This window comes from Gadus macrocephalus, chromosome 20, assembly GCF_031168955.1.
Source record: "Gadus macrocephalus chromosome 20, ASM3116895v1".
Lineage (NCBI taxonomy): Eukaryota > Metazoa > Chordata > Actinopteri > Gadiformes > Gadidae > Gadus > Gadus macrocephalus.
Genome location: NC_082401.1, coordinates 10,779,574 through 10,796,139, shown reverse-complemented (window position 1 = coordinate 10,796,139; position 16,566 = coordinate 10,779,574). Strand labels below are relative to the sequence as shown.

The following is a 16,566-nucleotide window of genomic DNA, read 5'->3' as shown; positions in this document are numbered from 1 at the left end:
TTTCTGTTAAACACTAATCGTTGGCCTCGCTATTTTCAGAATAATCAATGTCTGTTTTTGAGATTTTTTCCTTTGCCTTTTTTGGCCCATCATTTTCTGCGTTCTGACTATACTCATTGGAAACATGAGCATTGAGATCTAAATGCTTTGTTGAAAAAGCCATTCAACAGTTCAGGCCGGGCACGGCTATCATCCTTTTCTGTTAGAGCTGAACCAATTCATTATTGACCTTGTTCCGCTCTATTTGAGTGTCCATTACCTCTCTTTCCAGAAAGTTATTGATAGTCGGTACAAGAAAGATCATATCTCCCTGTTTGGCAAGACTTATCCAGTTGATTTGATACATCCACTCTATTCAATTACCTCCATTGTTGTCCGTCACTATGTTATGTGTAGAACCCTACCTGTGGGTTCCTTAGATAACTATAACGGCAACAACAACAAAGAAGCGCTTTGTGAAAGTCAAAAGGTGTAGAAGCAAGGTCAGATGTATCAGAACAGATTACAGACGAATTACATCACACATTGCAATGAACACACGGCATTGATAAAAAAAAAAAGGACAGTGTGAATTTTATGATGTTCCTGCCCAGAAAATTATAGTCTTTGAATAAATACATCATGAACATCTGAACAACAATTCTGACTCTGTGTGTTAAAAATACAACATAAGGTATTGAAGTTTGCATTTTTGCTCGCTATAGTACCAACAAACCACAAATAACCTTGTATGTGTGAAAGGCTGCAGGCATCTAAACACTTTCTGATGCTTATCTCCTGATTTCGGAATGTGATCATCTACTGGACAGGCTATATGTGGCATACCTATTCTCCACACTAGAGGTCACTGTTGGATCAAAGCTGCACTGGCATCGATGCAAAAATAGCTACCTAATGAATTCCCCTCCCTTTCCGTCTCTCTCCACATGTCTGCATCATCATAGATTCACAGTGGCCGATTGTGCATGTGAATGTGTGCGAGCCGTCAGCGATTTTTGCTCCTCCCTCGTCACCACCCATCCGCACACTCCCCCGCGCTCGCCAGCCGTCTACTGCTCCGCATCCCTCTCTTCAGAGGACCTGTCAGCGGCAGCCATAGTTCTCCTCCCCTCGTCTCGTTCGCAGCATCCTCTCCATCCATCGCCTACCATCATCGCCCTGGCAACACCTCCCCTCAGTAGGACATTCCCACAATCAGGGTCTGCAGCCAGCGAGAAGGAACGGCAGGTTCCCAGCCTGCTTTCCTCTCATCAACCTGGGGTCGTGTACCTAGCAGACCACCCCCTGCTCCCCAGCCTCTTCCTCCAGCTCCATCACGTCAGTCCACTGTCCCTCTTCTAGAACTCGGTTGCAAGTAAGCAGGCAAGCTGTCTCTTCTTCGCGCTAAGGCATCTGCTGGCTGCTGGACAGCTGGTCTTCCGCTGGCCCTTTGGAGGATGTTCCTATGGATGAACACGGAGGAGATGGCCCTGGGGGAGCTGCTGGAGAGTCTGAGGACCGTCGGCAAGAGCATAGGTGGGTGACTGACGACAATACGCTGACTAAGTGTTATTGCTTTAACCTATATTATTCGATTCCGCAGAGAAAAGGAGGTATTGCACAGTGATGTCATGCGTGGCTGCTGAGTTCAAGCACTCGGATCTGCATGGGGACAGTGACAGGAACACGCATTATATTTCATGCCATGCAACACATTTCACCATGATCACTCAATTCTATGCAGATTGGTTGCATATGCTTTAGCTTTTATTGGGTAAATAAATGACATGTTGGCCATGAGAGAAATTAGTTGTAACATCATTGGCAAGTTGATCTATGATATTCCACAGTCGATTTATTGTTACATTTTATGATTGTATTTGATCAAGTACGTAGGATGTCTTATGCATTGATATCAATGAGATCCACACCTTATTCACTGACATCACTTACAGTGCCATGTTCACACCTCTGTTGTGTTTGGACTATTGCTGCAATGTTTGTTATTTACTGGAGAGAGTACAGCAAATCATTTTAGATACATTTGATCTAGGAATATTTAGGATTTAGGTATTTAGGGTGGGGTGCCCATTGCCTACAGAGAAACTTGGCACATTAGGGATTTAACCGTCTGTTTTGGCTAGTACTGTAGTTTCACTGGAAGAGATATCACAATGGTGATCTCAAACAGACTGTCAATGGCAGTTTCCTCTGGGTTAAGTGGAAAGATTTTAGACATATTCAGTTAATTGAAACATGTTATTTTATGTATTTGTTTCTTATTCTTGGATTAACACATCTTAAATCTGCATGGTGTGAAATGTTGCTTGGAAATCCAAATCCAAACATGACATGATTCTGACACACCCAGAGCTCTTCCCACAGTTCTTCCACATTGTACAGTTTGCTTTTGGTTGACATTCAAGGTTAAACCCTTACGTGTGATACCCTGCCATTTAGTATTTAAAATAACTTTTTATTTTTAATCCCCAATAATCTAATTCCAATAGTTGAATTGCTTTTTCCAAATTTTCTCTTATCCACTTATAGAGGAATTCTTTATCCACTTAATACACACACACAGATGCTGTAGAAGGCTCTCTCACACACACACACACACACACACACACACACACACACACACACACACACACACACACACACACACACACACACACACACACACACACACACACACACACACACACACACACACACACACACACACAAAAGTGTTGCCTCGTATGTATTTGCAACTCGTCGATATATAGTGAGGTCAGTGATGCAAATAGGGTTGAGTCAGAGTCGTGTAAAAATAAAAGCTATGTTCTATGGCGTGCTCTTTCTGAGCTAGAAGTCCAATGTCAAAGACCACACAGACCCCCTTGCCTGTGGTTCCTATGCTCTTAGTCATATTGTTTGATGTAGCAGCTGTCGCTACGCCTGTCAAAACGTTCAACTGGACGTTGAACCTTTCAATTTGCTTGACAAAATAAGAGCAAAAAAAAAAAGCTTCAAACCTACAATATTTCTGCACCCCATTTAAAGATAGCTGAACTACAAAGATGCTTGAGAATAAAGTACACACATCCATCCAGGGATTCTTTACAGCTAAAATGTTTAGCTGTAACTGTAGCTACAACTCAAGCCGCCAGAGACTGCTATTGGGAAAACAGGCTTAGTGCAGGTTTAAAATAATGTCCCCTCTGTAATTCACTCACATGATACCTTTCAAAGTGCTAAACATACAATGTCACACGTTTGGTTGCACACCATTGTGAAGGTGAGATACAGAGACAAAAATGTGCCTGAAAGCGCATGAAACTAGAAAGCAAGTAAATGGATGCAATCTGCAGGGTAAATGCATTGCATTAGTTTGGCTCTGGTGAACTCTGGTCTCCTTCTGACCTACTTCCTGTCATATCAAAGTGACACGTTCAGTTAGAGAGATCACAGCAGCATGCACGGACGTCTTCATGTGCCCAGCAGAGACCCGCTAGCCAATTTAATAATATTAGTGTAATATTATTAAAATTGCCTTGTTCACCAGGAGTCAGATGTCCGCTTTAAGCCTGTGGGCTTTAGCCACAATGACCAGAAGGCCTATGTGAGTCCTTTTATTTGCCTATGGACCCACACAAATGCTATTCCAGCCCATCCCTGCCTCAATAAGAACCAGTTCAGATGTCTCAGGGTGGTTAAGCAGTAAAGCATACGAGTGTTATCTGGTGATGATGGTAAACAGGAAACTGTTTTCTAACCAAGCAGGTGTGCAGATCTATTCTGAGGACATGGCCCGCTATATGGAGAGCATGTGTGAAGCCCGATTGGGTGAAGGTTAGCCTAAGCCCCCAGCCAGTCAGCTGAGGACCAGGAGGAATTAAAAGTGTGGTCATTCAAGTGCCTTTTTGCTTTGCTAGCATTCAAGCTGCATCTTGATGTCATTCTTGTGTCCTTGAATCCGTTGCTTCATGGTCTTGTGTCTCATGTTAAGCCTTCATCTCCACCAGCCTATTTGCATCTCCACAACAGGAATGTAATCCAAACCATTGTCATTGTTACTGCAGTGCTATGATCAAAGACCGGAGGTTTTGCTCTGTTTTAGATATGGTTTTATTTGTGCTTTCGATGTACAGTCCCAGATGGGAAATGTTGTTCTTCCCAGAAGTGTGTGTGTGTGTGTGTGTGTGTGTGTGTGTGTGTGTGTGTGTGTGTGTGTGTGTGTGTGTGTGTGTGTGTGTGTGTGTGTGTGTGTGTGTGTGTGTGTGTGTGTGTGTGTGTGTGTGTGTGTGTGTGTGTGTGTGTGTGTGTTCCATACAAGCATGAAGGTGATGATTTGATAAACATCTGTGGACGTAGCTGCCGGTGGGGAAGTCGAGAGCTGCTGTCAAGGCAGCGTCATGCTAGCATGATTAACCAGTGACGAAGGAAAAGGGGATGGTGAGGAGGGGGAGACCAGGGGGAGAGATAGAGATGGAGACCGCAGTCCCTCATCAGTATGTGAGAGAGAACAGCTCTGCTCCCCGCTCTATTCTAAGCCTGCACCATGCAAGTAGGATCTTGGCAGCTCGAACCGCACAACACCGCCACAATGGTCCACACACACAGCACACAAACACAGCGTGGCTAGCAAGCAGCCCCCTGCTTGTGGTTGCTGCTCGGTGCTACATCTAACCTACGTTATCTGCAGAATTTCCTTGGTCATTTACCTGCAGCTATCCACAGTCTACAGCCATATAGTGTTGTTGTTTTTGAAGGTTGTTATTATCTTTTGACCTTGCTCTTTAAAATACCCAATGTATTTACTGCCTGTGCAATGATAGAGGGAATAGTAGATGGTCAAAGAAAAGGAAAAAAAGGCAGATTAGTGTGGGCGCATCCCGATATAATTAACCCAAGCAGCAGAAGGGGATTTGCTCAACCCCCTGTTTTACCCCTCCTCCTTCCTCTCACACACACACCCCCTGTCCTCCCCCCCTCTCGCTTGCTCTCTCTTGCTCTATCGCTGTCTCTCTCTCTCTCTTGCTCTCTTCCTAGCGGTGCATATGCTGCTCTGGTGTGGCACCAATGCGCAGCAGCATTGAGTAGTGCATGCGGTGGAGAGTGTGTACCACTGTGTGTGCGTCTGTGTCTGCCAGTGCATAGCCAGGACTGCCTCACCTCTAGCTAGCGCAGTGAGCACGTTGTCACCGGTGCTTGTGCTGGCGTGGGGCTCAGGTCTTCTCTCTCTGGGTGATTTCGCTCTGCTTGCGATTGGGAACACTGTAGCGTTCTCCTTCCAATGCTTCCTGAGGAGGCATCCACCTCCACCTCCTCCAACCACCAGGCTCATCTAGCCCAGAGACCCTGGCTCGCTGCCCAAGCAGGCGCTACACATGCATGAGGAGGATTCTATGCTGGACTCTGATGAGCCACTACACTTACTCAGGAGCCTCTGACTGTGTGAAGCGGAGTGCTGCAGAACCGGTGGTGGCTGGTCCGGAGACTGAATGAGCCAGAGTATAGCATTTCATTTTTTGTGTTAACTGCGTGCGACCAGGAGACTTCGGGCTGATGTCGCTGAATGACTTTCTTCGCGATGGTGGTGAGGCACCGTACCGGATCATGAACCGGCTTAGCCAGCTGATTCAGAACCTGGACATCACTGGGCTGGCCCCTACATTTTCTTTCAGCCCGTCCAGCCGAAGGAACTCCTGGAGAGAATGGGAAGGTAAGATTGATGCCACTGTGCACTGTGTTGCAGGTGCATTCTCAATTGTGTGTGGGTGGGGGTTTTGGCTAGGTTTTCTTGCTGGAGCTCCTTAGGGCAGTGAGTCAAGATAATCACACACGGACCCTTTCCTGTGGGCACCCCCTGCCCTGCTTACTGGGGGAGTGTCTATGTGGACGCCCAAATATGTGTGTCGCTTTCTCTCTTCAAGTCCGTGGGCTTGTGTGCACAAGCACAACTGCACCAATAGAGTGAAGCAGCCTTTGGGGGAGCAGTACAAAACTGGACAGTTTGTTCAGTTACCAGTTAAGTTTCAGACTGAACGGACTATAACACAAACATTGCAGCAATCCGTTTTTTTCTCCTAGTTTATTTATCTTTCGCTGCGTACTGGGATTCCATCCGTACCAGCAGCGGAAGGGGTGCGGTGGAGGGAGTGATGGTGATTTGTGATAAGAGTCAGACATTTTTGATGTCAAACTGGTGCTTTGAAACAGTCTGAGGAGGACCACCAGAAGAATCACTATGTTTTCGAGGAAGCGCAAGAGCATCGCGTCGAAGCGTGAGAGCGTGGCGTTGATGCCCCTCGTGCCGCTGAAGCCCAGTGAGTCTAAACATTCTGGAAACATGTTTCTTTCTACCTGATGTTTGGTTGTCACATTAGCCGTTCATCTGTCCTTTGGATTATGTGGGGATCTGTTATTAATTAATTGTAAGTGACCACTTGTGTGTGTTTTTGCGTTCAGTGTCTTGAGTTCTAGGAGCGTCTGCAGGCTGTGGACATAGCCAGAGAGGGTGATTGCCTCCCCTCCTACCAACTCTGCTAAAGTCGTTAGCCATAAGGTCAACGCATCCAAAGTTCAGACTGCTGTGTTGATAGTTTTCTTGTTTAGCAGACAGTAAGGAAAACATTTTTTTTTAATTTTTCTTACTTTGGTAAAACTTTAGAAGCGAACATGAGTTTTATAGCATCTATTTTCAGCAGGATCCGTCAGTGTTGCTGTACGTAATCAATCCTGCATGCAGGGGTTGCCAACATTGCACACACTTTCTCCAAGTCCCCTTTGTCATGGTAATCCTGAACCACGGCCTCCGTTTGGCTCGAAGGAAACTATGAATCAGTGGTTTACAGTGAATGGACACTGTCCGTCAATGGACTGTATGTCATCCCTCTGTATTTCCTCCATTAGAAACTGTGTTAATTAGTGTCGTCGTCGTCCCCCCCCACCCCTGTTTTTATGTGAATTTAGGGCGTTCCTTGAGCCAATGGCCGAAGTATTTCGCTTTCAAGGTTTACAACCCTGATAACACTGCTCCTGATCCCATTAAACAGTGCACGTACATGCCCCAGCAGGTGTGTGTGTGTGTGTCACATTTGAACCCAAGTATAGCTATATATAGAGTCACGTGCATGCCTTAGGACACAGGCAGACACTACCACACACTTGTCTTGCCTAGTTGGCAACTATTGGACAAAATTTGGGGGGACAGTCGTACAACGGAATACACTAAATGTCAGCTTTTATCAATTGACATTAACTCACAAAAGGACAGTGTCCATCTCATAGGCCCAATCAGAATTAGGTCATTTTAAGGGGATTCCTAAGAATGGAGTCTTTGAGTGGTGTAAACAAGAACAGCAGCTTTGAATTGATGCAGTCCATGAATGGTCAAATGGGGATTCAGAGCGCATTTGAAAAGACAGAATGGGTTCTTTGTTCAGAGCCACCAGATCAGTTGAGATAAGGCCAATTTGGACTCGAGCCTCCGTTGACTTAGGTAAATGAGCGCGGGCAGAATGGACTGCGTTGTTCGCACGCCTAACGAGCTACTGAATCAAAACAACACAGAAAATATAATACCTGAAGCTGCGCAGTGCAAAAATACATCCAGAAAGTGACAACCGAATCAGCTGGACGCTCAAATCAAGTGAGGCAGTTACAAAAACAGAATAGAAGGCAACATGCAAAGCTCTTACTCTCAATGACACACCGTGCACTCCAAGAGCTAGATAGGCTTCGAGAGATTAGAGAGTCAAAAGTGGGAGGATGTCCTATTGACCTGGGAGGGTTCAGGTGATCGCTCTCCCAACAGGGGAAGGGTATTTGGCCTGACAGGAACAGTGGGTGTGGTCTTGGTCCACAAGCTTTTGTTTATTGGGGAAGGTAACCCGAAGTTGTAAGAGGAAACCCTCAGTCTTAGAGTTGCTACAGGCTATAGCGCACCTGCAGTCAGACACATAGCCTTAGAGACCGACTGGGGGTTAGATCCTGTGTGTGTGTGGGTGTGTGTGTGTTAATGGGCAGATGAGGTGAAAGATTGAGGCAGAATGCCTCGGAGATAGTTCAGGAACGGCATGGATCAGATCTTCACGGAGACGAGCAGCGGAACAGACAGGGCTTTGGAAGGCAGTCGGGTAGTGAGCGGGATGGGAGGGGAGGAGATGAGAGGTTCTTCAGGTGAGTCGACTGAGGAGGAGGAGGAGGAGGAGGAGGAGGAGGTGGAGGAGGTAGTGGCATGGGATCAGAAGGGCTCTGAGCTGGGCTTTAGGTTGTACATGAGGGACGAAGTGGAGAGGAGTTCAGAAGCAAACGTAGAGTCCGACCCACGGCTGGGCAGAAGGGCAATGACCCTTCCAGCGGGGCCACGCAGGGAACCGCCGCAAACGCTCGGCGAGGAACAGATAGAGCAAAAACTTTGGGGGGGAGGCCAGGCAGAGGAAGAGGAAGGTGAGAGGACGGGGACGAAGGAGGGCGCAGTAGTGAGGCAAGGGGAGACAACGGAGAGAGCGCTGGAGGTGTGCTTGAGTCCCATCGAGAAAAGTAAAGGCTATATGCGAATCTCTCTGGATGAGGTCGAAAGATACTACAGGTTTTCCCGCTGCTGCCATTGGCTGAACCGTAAGTGTCTCATATCCATCTAACATGAGTTAGTTTAACGTTGAAGACATTCTGTTTTGGTCATGTCTCTCTGTGTACATCATTACATAACCTCACGTGCACACCGACCTTAATCCGTATGATGTCACACGTGCTCCATGTTATTCATTGGCAGATGATTGTTGTTATCTTCACCCATTTGGCTCCATGCCTACTGCAGGACACTTCCGGTCTTGCTTTTCTGCTGCTAATCTGAAGGACATTATTAGCATACTGCTTCTGGAACCTACTCAAGCTATCCCTTTCAGTGTAGTTGGAAGGCCACATACTTAACTGCATAGAGACTCAAACCTGATGCCAAAAAAGATTTGTTTTGGATATGTGATTATGCAAGGTTGAAGATATCAACCTTGCCACTGAAGTATTTGACGTTGCTGTGTGGGGTCTGTGAAATGAGCAGGACGGAGTTGGTGAGTGGGATTTCTATTGAATTAAACCACCTCCCACTCCCTCTTTATCTTTAATCCATCCTTATTCTGTTATTCACAGAGCCCATCCTCAGTAATATACCTGATGTCACTCCATCGGTTTTCAAAATTATGGTTAATCTCCTTATTTCCCTCCATGTTTCTCCTTTAAATGATTTTCTTGCCAAAGGACCTTCATGGGAGACGTATTAGCATCCTCACATCTGACCTTAAACGGGTTACTGCACATTGCCCTCTTTGAACCTCATCTGAAGCCCTGCCACCCCCTGTCCTCTCATCTGATATTTATGTCAAGGGTTGACCCCCCACGGCCCAGCACTCTGCACCATCCTCCACACTCTTCCTCTGGCTGTGGGACACACACACACACAGGCCCACAGGTCACTGTTTCACTCTATCTCCATCTGTAATATAGTGTCAGCAGGTTCTTTTGGGGGTCGAATGCAACATCCCGCGCCAAAGCGAGATTTTGCTCCTAATCTGTGTCACTAGAAGCATCGGTCTGCATGTGTGTGTGTGTGTGTGTGTGGGTGAGTGACCAACTAATGTTTGACTCCTTACCTACAAATGTTTGCGTGGGTGGCCGCTAATTCCTGTGAAGCTCTTTAAAGCCAATTAGTGTATGATCAACCAGGTGGTACGTGTTTACCTCAGCATATTATTACGGTCGTGGTTTTTTCTTGTGTACGAAATTCAGAATCAGTCTTCTGCTAAATAAATGTCATTTTATTCTCTCTCTCGCTCTCTCGCTTATTCACATACACACAGTAGATAATAGTGAGAACGGTGATACTTGGCATCCAGGAAACGGAGAAACTGGGTGAAGGAAGTCGAGTTTCGCTGTCTGTCTTTTTGTTCGCCGACGACAAGCGACACTTTAGTCCACTCCTAGTCGCAAGGCCAGAGCCCGGGGGCAAAAACGTAACTGTATAACACTGTGGGAAACTGGGAAGGGGAGGGGGAAAACAACTGAACAAGTGCGGCGCAGTTCTAAGTATAGATGAGTAGAGAGTGGGAAACGTTGAAACGAATGATGCCATTGAAAGTGGGCGACTTGTTGTTCAGCATTGTAACAAGGGCTCCCCTCTGGGTAATTCCCAGTTCATGTAACCTCAGATGCTGAAGCAGGAGGTGGGGATGAGTGATTGGGGGAGTTGGGGAGTGGGGGTTGGCGGAGTTGGGGAGTGGGGGTTGGCGGGTTTGGATGTGATATGTGTGGGAGTAGCTGGGGGATAAGGTGAGGCTGTTTGAGGCTGGGCGGGGCAGTGGGAACCGCTAAGTAAGTGTGTGTGTGTGTGTGTGTGTGTGTGTGTGTGTGTGTGTGTGTGTGTGTGTGTGTGTGTGTGTGTGTGTGTGTGTGTGTGTGTGTGTGTGTGTGTGTGTGTGTGTGTGTGTGTGTGTGTGTGTGTGTGTGTGAAGACTTGAGGCACGAGCGACCGAGAGGTCTGGACCATTGAGTCCAGCTGGAGGCAACAGTCGGCCTTTACTGACACAGCCTTAACAACAGCGACAGACATGTCCATTTATCTAGCGTGAGTTCTACACGCTTTCCTTCTGTTGAAGGGGGGTTGACGGTTTGACCCCCACAAACACCCATGATCCTTTTCTATTTTGGGGGGTCTTTCTTCACGTTTGAAAACAATGATATGAGAGAAACTGAGTCACAAATAACAGAAGTGATCGGTCAGTTTTCTGTTTCTAATCACTGTGTGGTAGGTGCAGCTGTTGCTGGGCACTGTTGAGTATCATATACCAGAACTTTACAGAAAATGAACCCTAGCTGTGCTGTTCCTCATACTATCAACTCTATGTGTTTTTGATTTGCAAGTTGAAGCAGTTGCACATACAACTTTATTAGGTTGCAGTAGCTAGACTGTAGCATTCAGACTAAGTGTTTTAGACTGCAGCTGTTCTTTTTTCTAGTGCTTGACTTAAATCCATTGGGACCTTGTGCCATGTGGATAAAGTTCCTAATAGAGAAATAGCGTTATTTAAGGTTGAGGTTGAGTAACACGAAACAACGAAGTGGAGTGAGCTGTGTGGTCCTGACTGGTGATCTGTTGATTTCAGGGTTGAGTGGCATTGCCATCGCACCTCGGTATCAAGGTTGGTTAGTGCAGCCGTGTGTCTGTGGGTGTGTGTGTGTGCGCGACTGGTCAGGGTGGATTAGGTTAATCCATGCCATGCGTTCAGAGGTCTCCTGCTGTCACGCTACGATTTCCACCACCTGCTGCTGCTAGCAGGAACATATGTGTGTCTCTGTCTGGGTGTTATAAACTTAGCACAGGCATGTGTTTTCAATTATTAGTGATGATGACATAGCAGTTATTTTAGCCTACGGCCCAGTGTTTTCTAATTTATTGGATGGAGGGCCAGAACATAAGTAGAGGCAGAAGCTCAAATTTGGTAGTTTGGTAGTTTGGTCACACCTGAATTCTGAAGATTTGGTCCAGTTCAGTGGGGAAGCTGCTACTTCGTTGCATTTTTCATTTGGCGTGTCGGTTGACGTTTACACAGGACTTGGTCAAGCGGACCAAGCAATGTCAACACATTTCATGCTGTTGAACTTTTGTCTTTTGTAAACAGAATCCAAAGTAAACTCAAAACGCTTCCTTGTCAAGGGCAATATTATTGGAGCAACCACAACTTTGCGGCCTTGGTATTTTTCCTACAAGTTCAAATTAATAAGCAAACAAACAGTATGAGCACCTGACAAAAGAGCACGTTGTTGAATGTGTGATTGCACTACCTGATTTTATGACTTTTTAAAGACTTGTGAGCAGGCTATTATTAAGTGTGTCGGTGGGTTGTGTGGTAATGAAAACGACAATGTTATTATGATTTATTTACTTTGACAATTGTTTTTTCTTTGAATAAATATGATGAACTTATTCATTATTTGGTACCTGAATATTTTCAAACATATTTAGACTAGCCTACTCGAATAAAACATAAACCAAACAAAAGCAGACCAGGAACGAGAGAGAGAACTACTAAACTTTTAGTAGTTTAACAGTGCCCTGGGGCTGTCATCTGATAAGCTTGTCAAACAAAGAGGCCTTGAGGTTTGTTTGAACTGCGAAGAGGAGAGGAGGGCTGAACAGGTGAAACCAACCCGGGAAAAGGTTCCCTTCTCCAGATGGAACGCTCAGAGAACTCAAATGACTCCAATACTTAGCCTAACGAGATAGATGATTTGGATGAGAAGAAGTATTGGTAGAGATTCACCGTAAGGATACCGCAGGAAGGGTGGCCGGGGGCTGGTGCTGACGGGAATGAAGCCAGACCTGACAGACTTGACTCGTGTGAATTTACTCAGAATACAAAGCCTCCTACACAAAGCCTGGAGTACCTGCGCCATACAGGTACCTGCTAGACTCTGGGTAAAACTCTTCTGAGATCATGGAATATTTGTTTCAATCTGTATTTCATTCATTGTTACATTTCAGTTTGACTGTATTATGAGATGTATGATTTTCAATTTTTCAATTTGCAGACATGATTGTAGTGTACAGCTTGATTAAGGTTTTGTCGTTTGTAGATTAACACCTTTTCGTAAAGTCTACGGAACCCAGGCTTTAGAGCAGGGGTTGGCAATCCTAGGCACGCGTGCCACCGCTGGCAAGTGGCAGCATCATCATTGGCACACTTGAGTAAAAAAATTAATAATTCACTGCACAATGCGGCAGCATAATCATTACTACCGGGTTTTTTTGCACTTTATTCTGTTTTTTGTGCATTTCCTCCCAGTGCAAATATGTTTAAATTAGTTACTGAAATCAGTGTTCTGAAATGGGATCAATTAAGAGTATGTAGCCTAACCTATGTTGTGAGTAATAGAGAAGAAAATATTTAAAATATTGTTGCAAGTGGCCTGTATGCATCGCCTTCACATGGTTTTGCAAAGCTGTACATGTCTTAAAGATATGATGTGGATGGTTCCAACATTCTCATATATTCTTGTTTTTTACATTTCTCACATTGCAAATATGTTTCTGAATGAGTTTCTGAAAGTGGCGTTTTAAGATGAGACATACCGTATTTTCCGGACTATAAGTCGCGGTTTTTTTGTAGTTTGGCTTGCCCTGCGACTTATATTTCGAAGCGATTTATATGCCAAAATTGTGCGTACATAATCCTCGGCCGCAAGAGGGCACCGTCATTCATTAGGCCTACAACTGAACGCTGCAAGCCTACTGCACCACCGAATAAATTATATTCTCGTCCTCAATGTCCTCCGGTTCAACCAAAGCTACCCCAGCCTTAGCTGCAATTTTGTGCAACATAGCTGTCACACATATCACAGCGCATGACTTGGCCGGCGAAAACTGGAGCCCTCCGCTGGACTTGTGAAGGCATCTGACCGCGGCGCATACGCGTCCGGTGGAATCCCGGTGTCACTGAATTCGGTATACTCTCAGAACTACGAGGGACCGACACACCTATATTGCTATTGCAATTTCATTCAGTCTCTCCAGACTAAACGTTCTTGTTTAAATGTTTAAAAATAAATGCGACTTATACACCGATGCGACGTATATATGTTTTTTTCCTCGTCATGGAGCATTTTTTGACTGATGCGACTTATACTCGGGAGCGACGTATAGTCCGGAAAATACGGTATGTAATTATAATTTGTAATCCCGTGTTGCAAATATAACAACAAAAAAATCCTTATACAATTCCAGGTCTTCTGGAAATGTTTTTGGTCGCTGTGTCATAATTCAGCTTAATATTTAATATATTGTTGCTTAAGGTACACTCATTAACAAGAACTTTCAAACTGGCACTGCATGTTGAAAAGGTTGCTGACCCCTGCTTTAGAGTATGGATCCAGTGGAAAGGGACTCCGACAGTTGGACTCCGAACTGTCTGAATTGACGCAGTTGTTTAGTTTCCAGACTAGCAGCTGCCATATGTGCGTGTTGACTCAGTGTTAACACACACACAAAGCTCTGAAATGTCAACATTTTCCGCCAGACCACGAATCCGCAATACATCGCCGTTTGACGTTAGGGTGGTATTAGTTGATCCACAGCATGGTGCCCATGTCCTGAATTACCAGCCATTGCCTTATTTGTCTAACGCCAGCGAGAAATGACACTGCAGTTTGTTGATGCGAGTGGCTGTGACTCAGCTGTTTTCTGCTTTCACACGCCACTGTGTCACTCACAGCTCTCTAGCTCAAGAGATGCTGACCTTGGACCGAACCAAGCAAACTGAAACCTGAAAATAGTAAGAAGTAGTCAATGCTTAAGGTTGTACACTGTCTTTAGGACCGAGAAGTGGCCCTAATATGTAAGTAATTCCTTAATGTAGGCCTATCCGTATTATAATGTTAGTATAACACAAAAGTATATCTTGAAAATACGTCATAGACGATATCATAGAGCTGAAGTGTAGTGCAAGGTTAGGTTAGGTTTGAGGAATCAAAAATATACACAAAGCCTCACACATCAGAGATCCTACGATGTAATGCTGTTCTGTGTGTGGCTCCATCCTGGGTCTGATTCAAGGTGATTTAGTTTACTTTCTGTCAGGGCATCCATTGCACTCCTAACCATCCCTGGAAGGAGGGATCCCTCCCTATGTGTTTCTTACCTAGGTTTCGTCCTTGAGTTGTCCTTGGTCTTTAGAGGGGTGGCTAAGGTTAGGGGAGTGGCAGTCCCTTTGAGACTATAAATGTGATTACTAAGGGCTTTACAAATACAATGGACTTTGAATTCACATCATTGTGTCAGTCATGGTGTGGGCAGAAAAAAATGTTGAAACCTTGAGAAGGAACAGTTATGGGATCCCTCTTCCAGCATGGAGTGCAATATATGGCTGTGTGGCAGACATTATGAACGATGTATGAGGCAGGGGGTAATTTGATAGCTACTACACAACCCCACTATGTCTACAGAAGTGCTGCATCGATCTGTTTATGCTGCTCTGGTGTTTGCTTCCCCAGTTGTGGACTTTGGCCCGTCGTTGTGCTGTATCATGTTGAACCGGTTTTATATTGCCCTCCATATAAATTTAAATATCCTGATACAGTGTATTGCCGAGGCACTCTGTGGTGAAACACCTCTTTATCTTGATCAGAAGATTGAGGGAACATCAGTATGAATTCCAAGCTGATTGGTTTTTAATGCAGGGGGTTGTCGCGTGCATCAGTATAATTATTGTCTATTCTAATGTTTGGGGGTGTAAGTATATTGCATTAGACAAATAATTCTGTTGAGTAGCTTCAACAATGTGCAAACAAATAACACTCCCTTCTTCTGTACCGGCTCATCTCTACGTTTCCTTCCTTACTCTCCTCGGGGATGGGTCCTGACCTCAGATTATTTTAATCTGTTTAACACAGAGTGGGGCCTGGAAAATCGCTGGGCCTGGTTGCCAGGGTTTATGTAGCCTGCAACGGCCAACGTCCCAGTTGCCAGTGTATGTGGTTGCTACGTGCTGGCAGGGGCAAAGGGGGCATTAAACACTATGGGCAGTGGTATCAAAGCAACACCATTAAAAACCGTATGTTGCAAAGGTATTTAGCAATAGCTAATTATGATATAATAAATGAGTTCAATACGGTTCACCAGTGGTATCTAAGCAACACTGTTAAAACACTTTCGTCCATTGGTATCTAAGCAACCCGATGAAAACACTATGGAGCAGTGCTATCCTAGCAACACTGTTAAAATACTATGGACCAGTGGTATCCAAGCAAGACTGTTAAAATACTATGTTATCCAAGCAACACTGTTCAAATACTATGGTATCCAAGCAACACTGTTAAAACACTATGGACGTGTGGTAACCAAGCAACAGTGTTAAACCCTACGTGGTAACCAAGCAACTGGTTTCCTCTGGCCACTGGTATTGAACACTGGTACAACATTATGGGCCATCGGTATACAAGCAACACAGTATCAACCAGGAGTATCCAAGGGAGAAAGGGAAAGATCACTGACATTGATTTGAGTAAAGGAACCAGTACGTCTAGGATGTCTAATGACATGCATGTCCTTGAACATCCAGTGGTAATGTTAACGTGCGTTTCTATTGCTCTGTTCCAGATGAGATCATGCAGCAGGAGTGCAGCCCTCTCGGTGCTGCTGACATCACCCCTGACCTCAGGAAGCAGTTTGCCTTCCTTTCAGGTGACACTTCCTGTCCCGTCTGCCTTTGTCTTGTTATCTGCCCTGTAAGCCTTTCTCCTTTCTGCTTGTCTTTCTTGTCTGACTGTTTGATTAGTGTGTGTGTGTGTGTGTGTGTGTGTGTGTGTGTGTGTGTGTGTGTGTGTGTGTTACTGTTAAGTTATAGTTTGGCATTCATATCTTCCATTGTCCCATTTCCATCTTAAATGTTTTGCATCCTGTTCATCCCCCGTGGGCCTATTTGTGGTGTATGTCTAGAGAATACAGTTGCTTCTCCTTTTTTGATATACCTGCTTGATAATCTACTGTTCTACCAGTTTATCTCACTTTACTGGCAGTGAATAATAATTGTTCATGTGCCCACTACAAAT

The 16,566-nt window shown here is 45.1% G+C and overlaps 1 protein-coding gene across 4 annotated transcripts in view; it reads left to right on the top strand.

The window, feature by feature from the left end:
- The window catches only part of mcf2lb (mcf.2 cell line derived transforming sequence-like b), a 40,139-nt gene that overhangs the window by 445 nt on the left and 23,128 nt on the right, over nt 1-16,566 (top strand). Inside the window, exons 2-3 of one of the 4 annotated variants that reach the window (XM_060040623.1) lie at nt 945-1,515; nt 16,115-16,198. In XM_060040623.1, coding sequence (XP_059896606.1) covers nt 1,437-1,515; nt 16,115-16,198 — 163 coding nt within the window. In that variant the 5' untranslated portion in view covers nt 945-1,436. Of the gene's footprint in view, nt 1-944; nt 1,516-7,850; nt 8,590-16,114; nt 16,199-16,566 lie in introns of those variants that run through there. The other 3 variants (XM_060040622.1, XM_060040621.1, XM_060040620.1) reach the window with 3 other exon arrangements.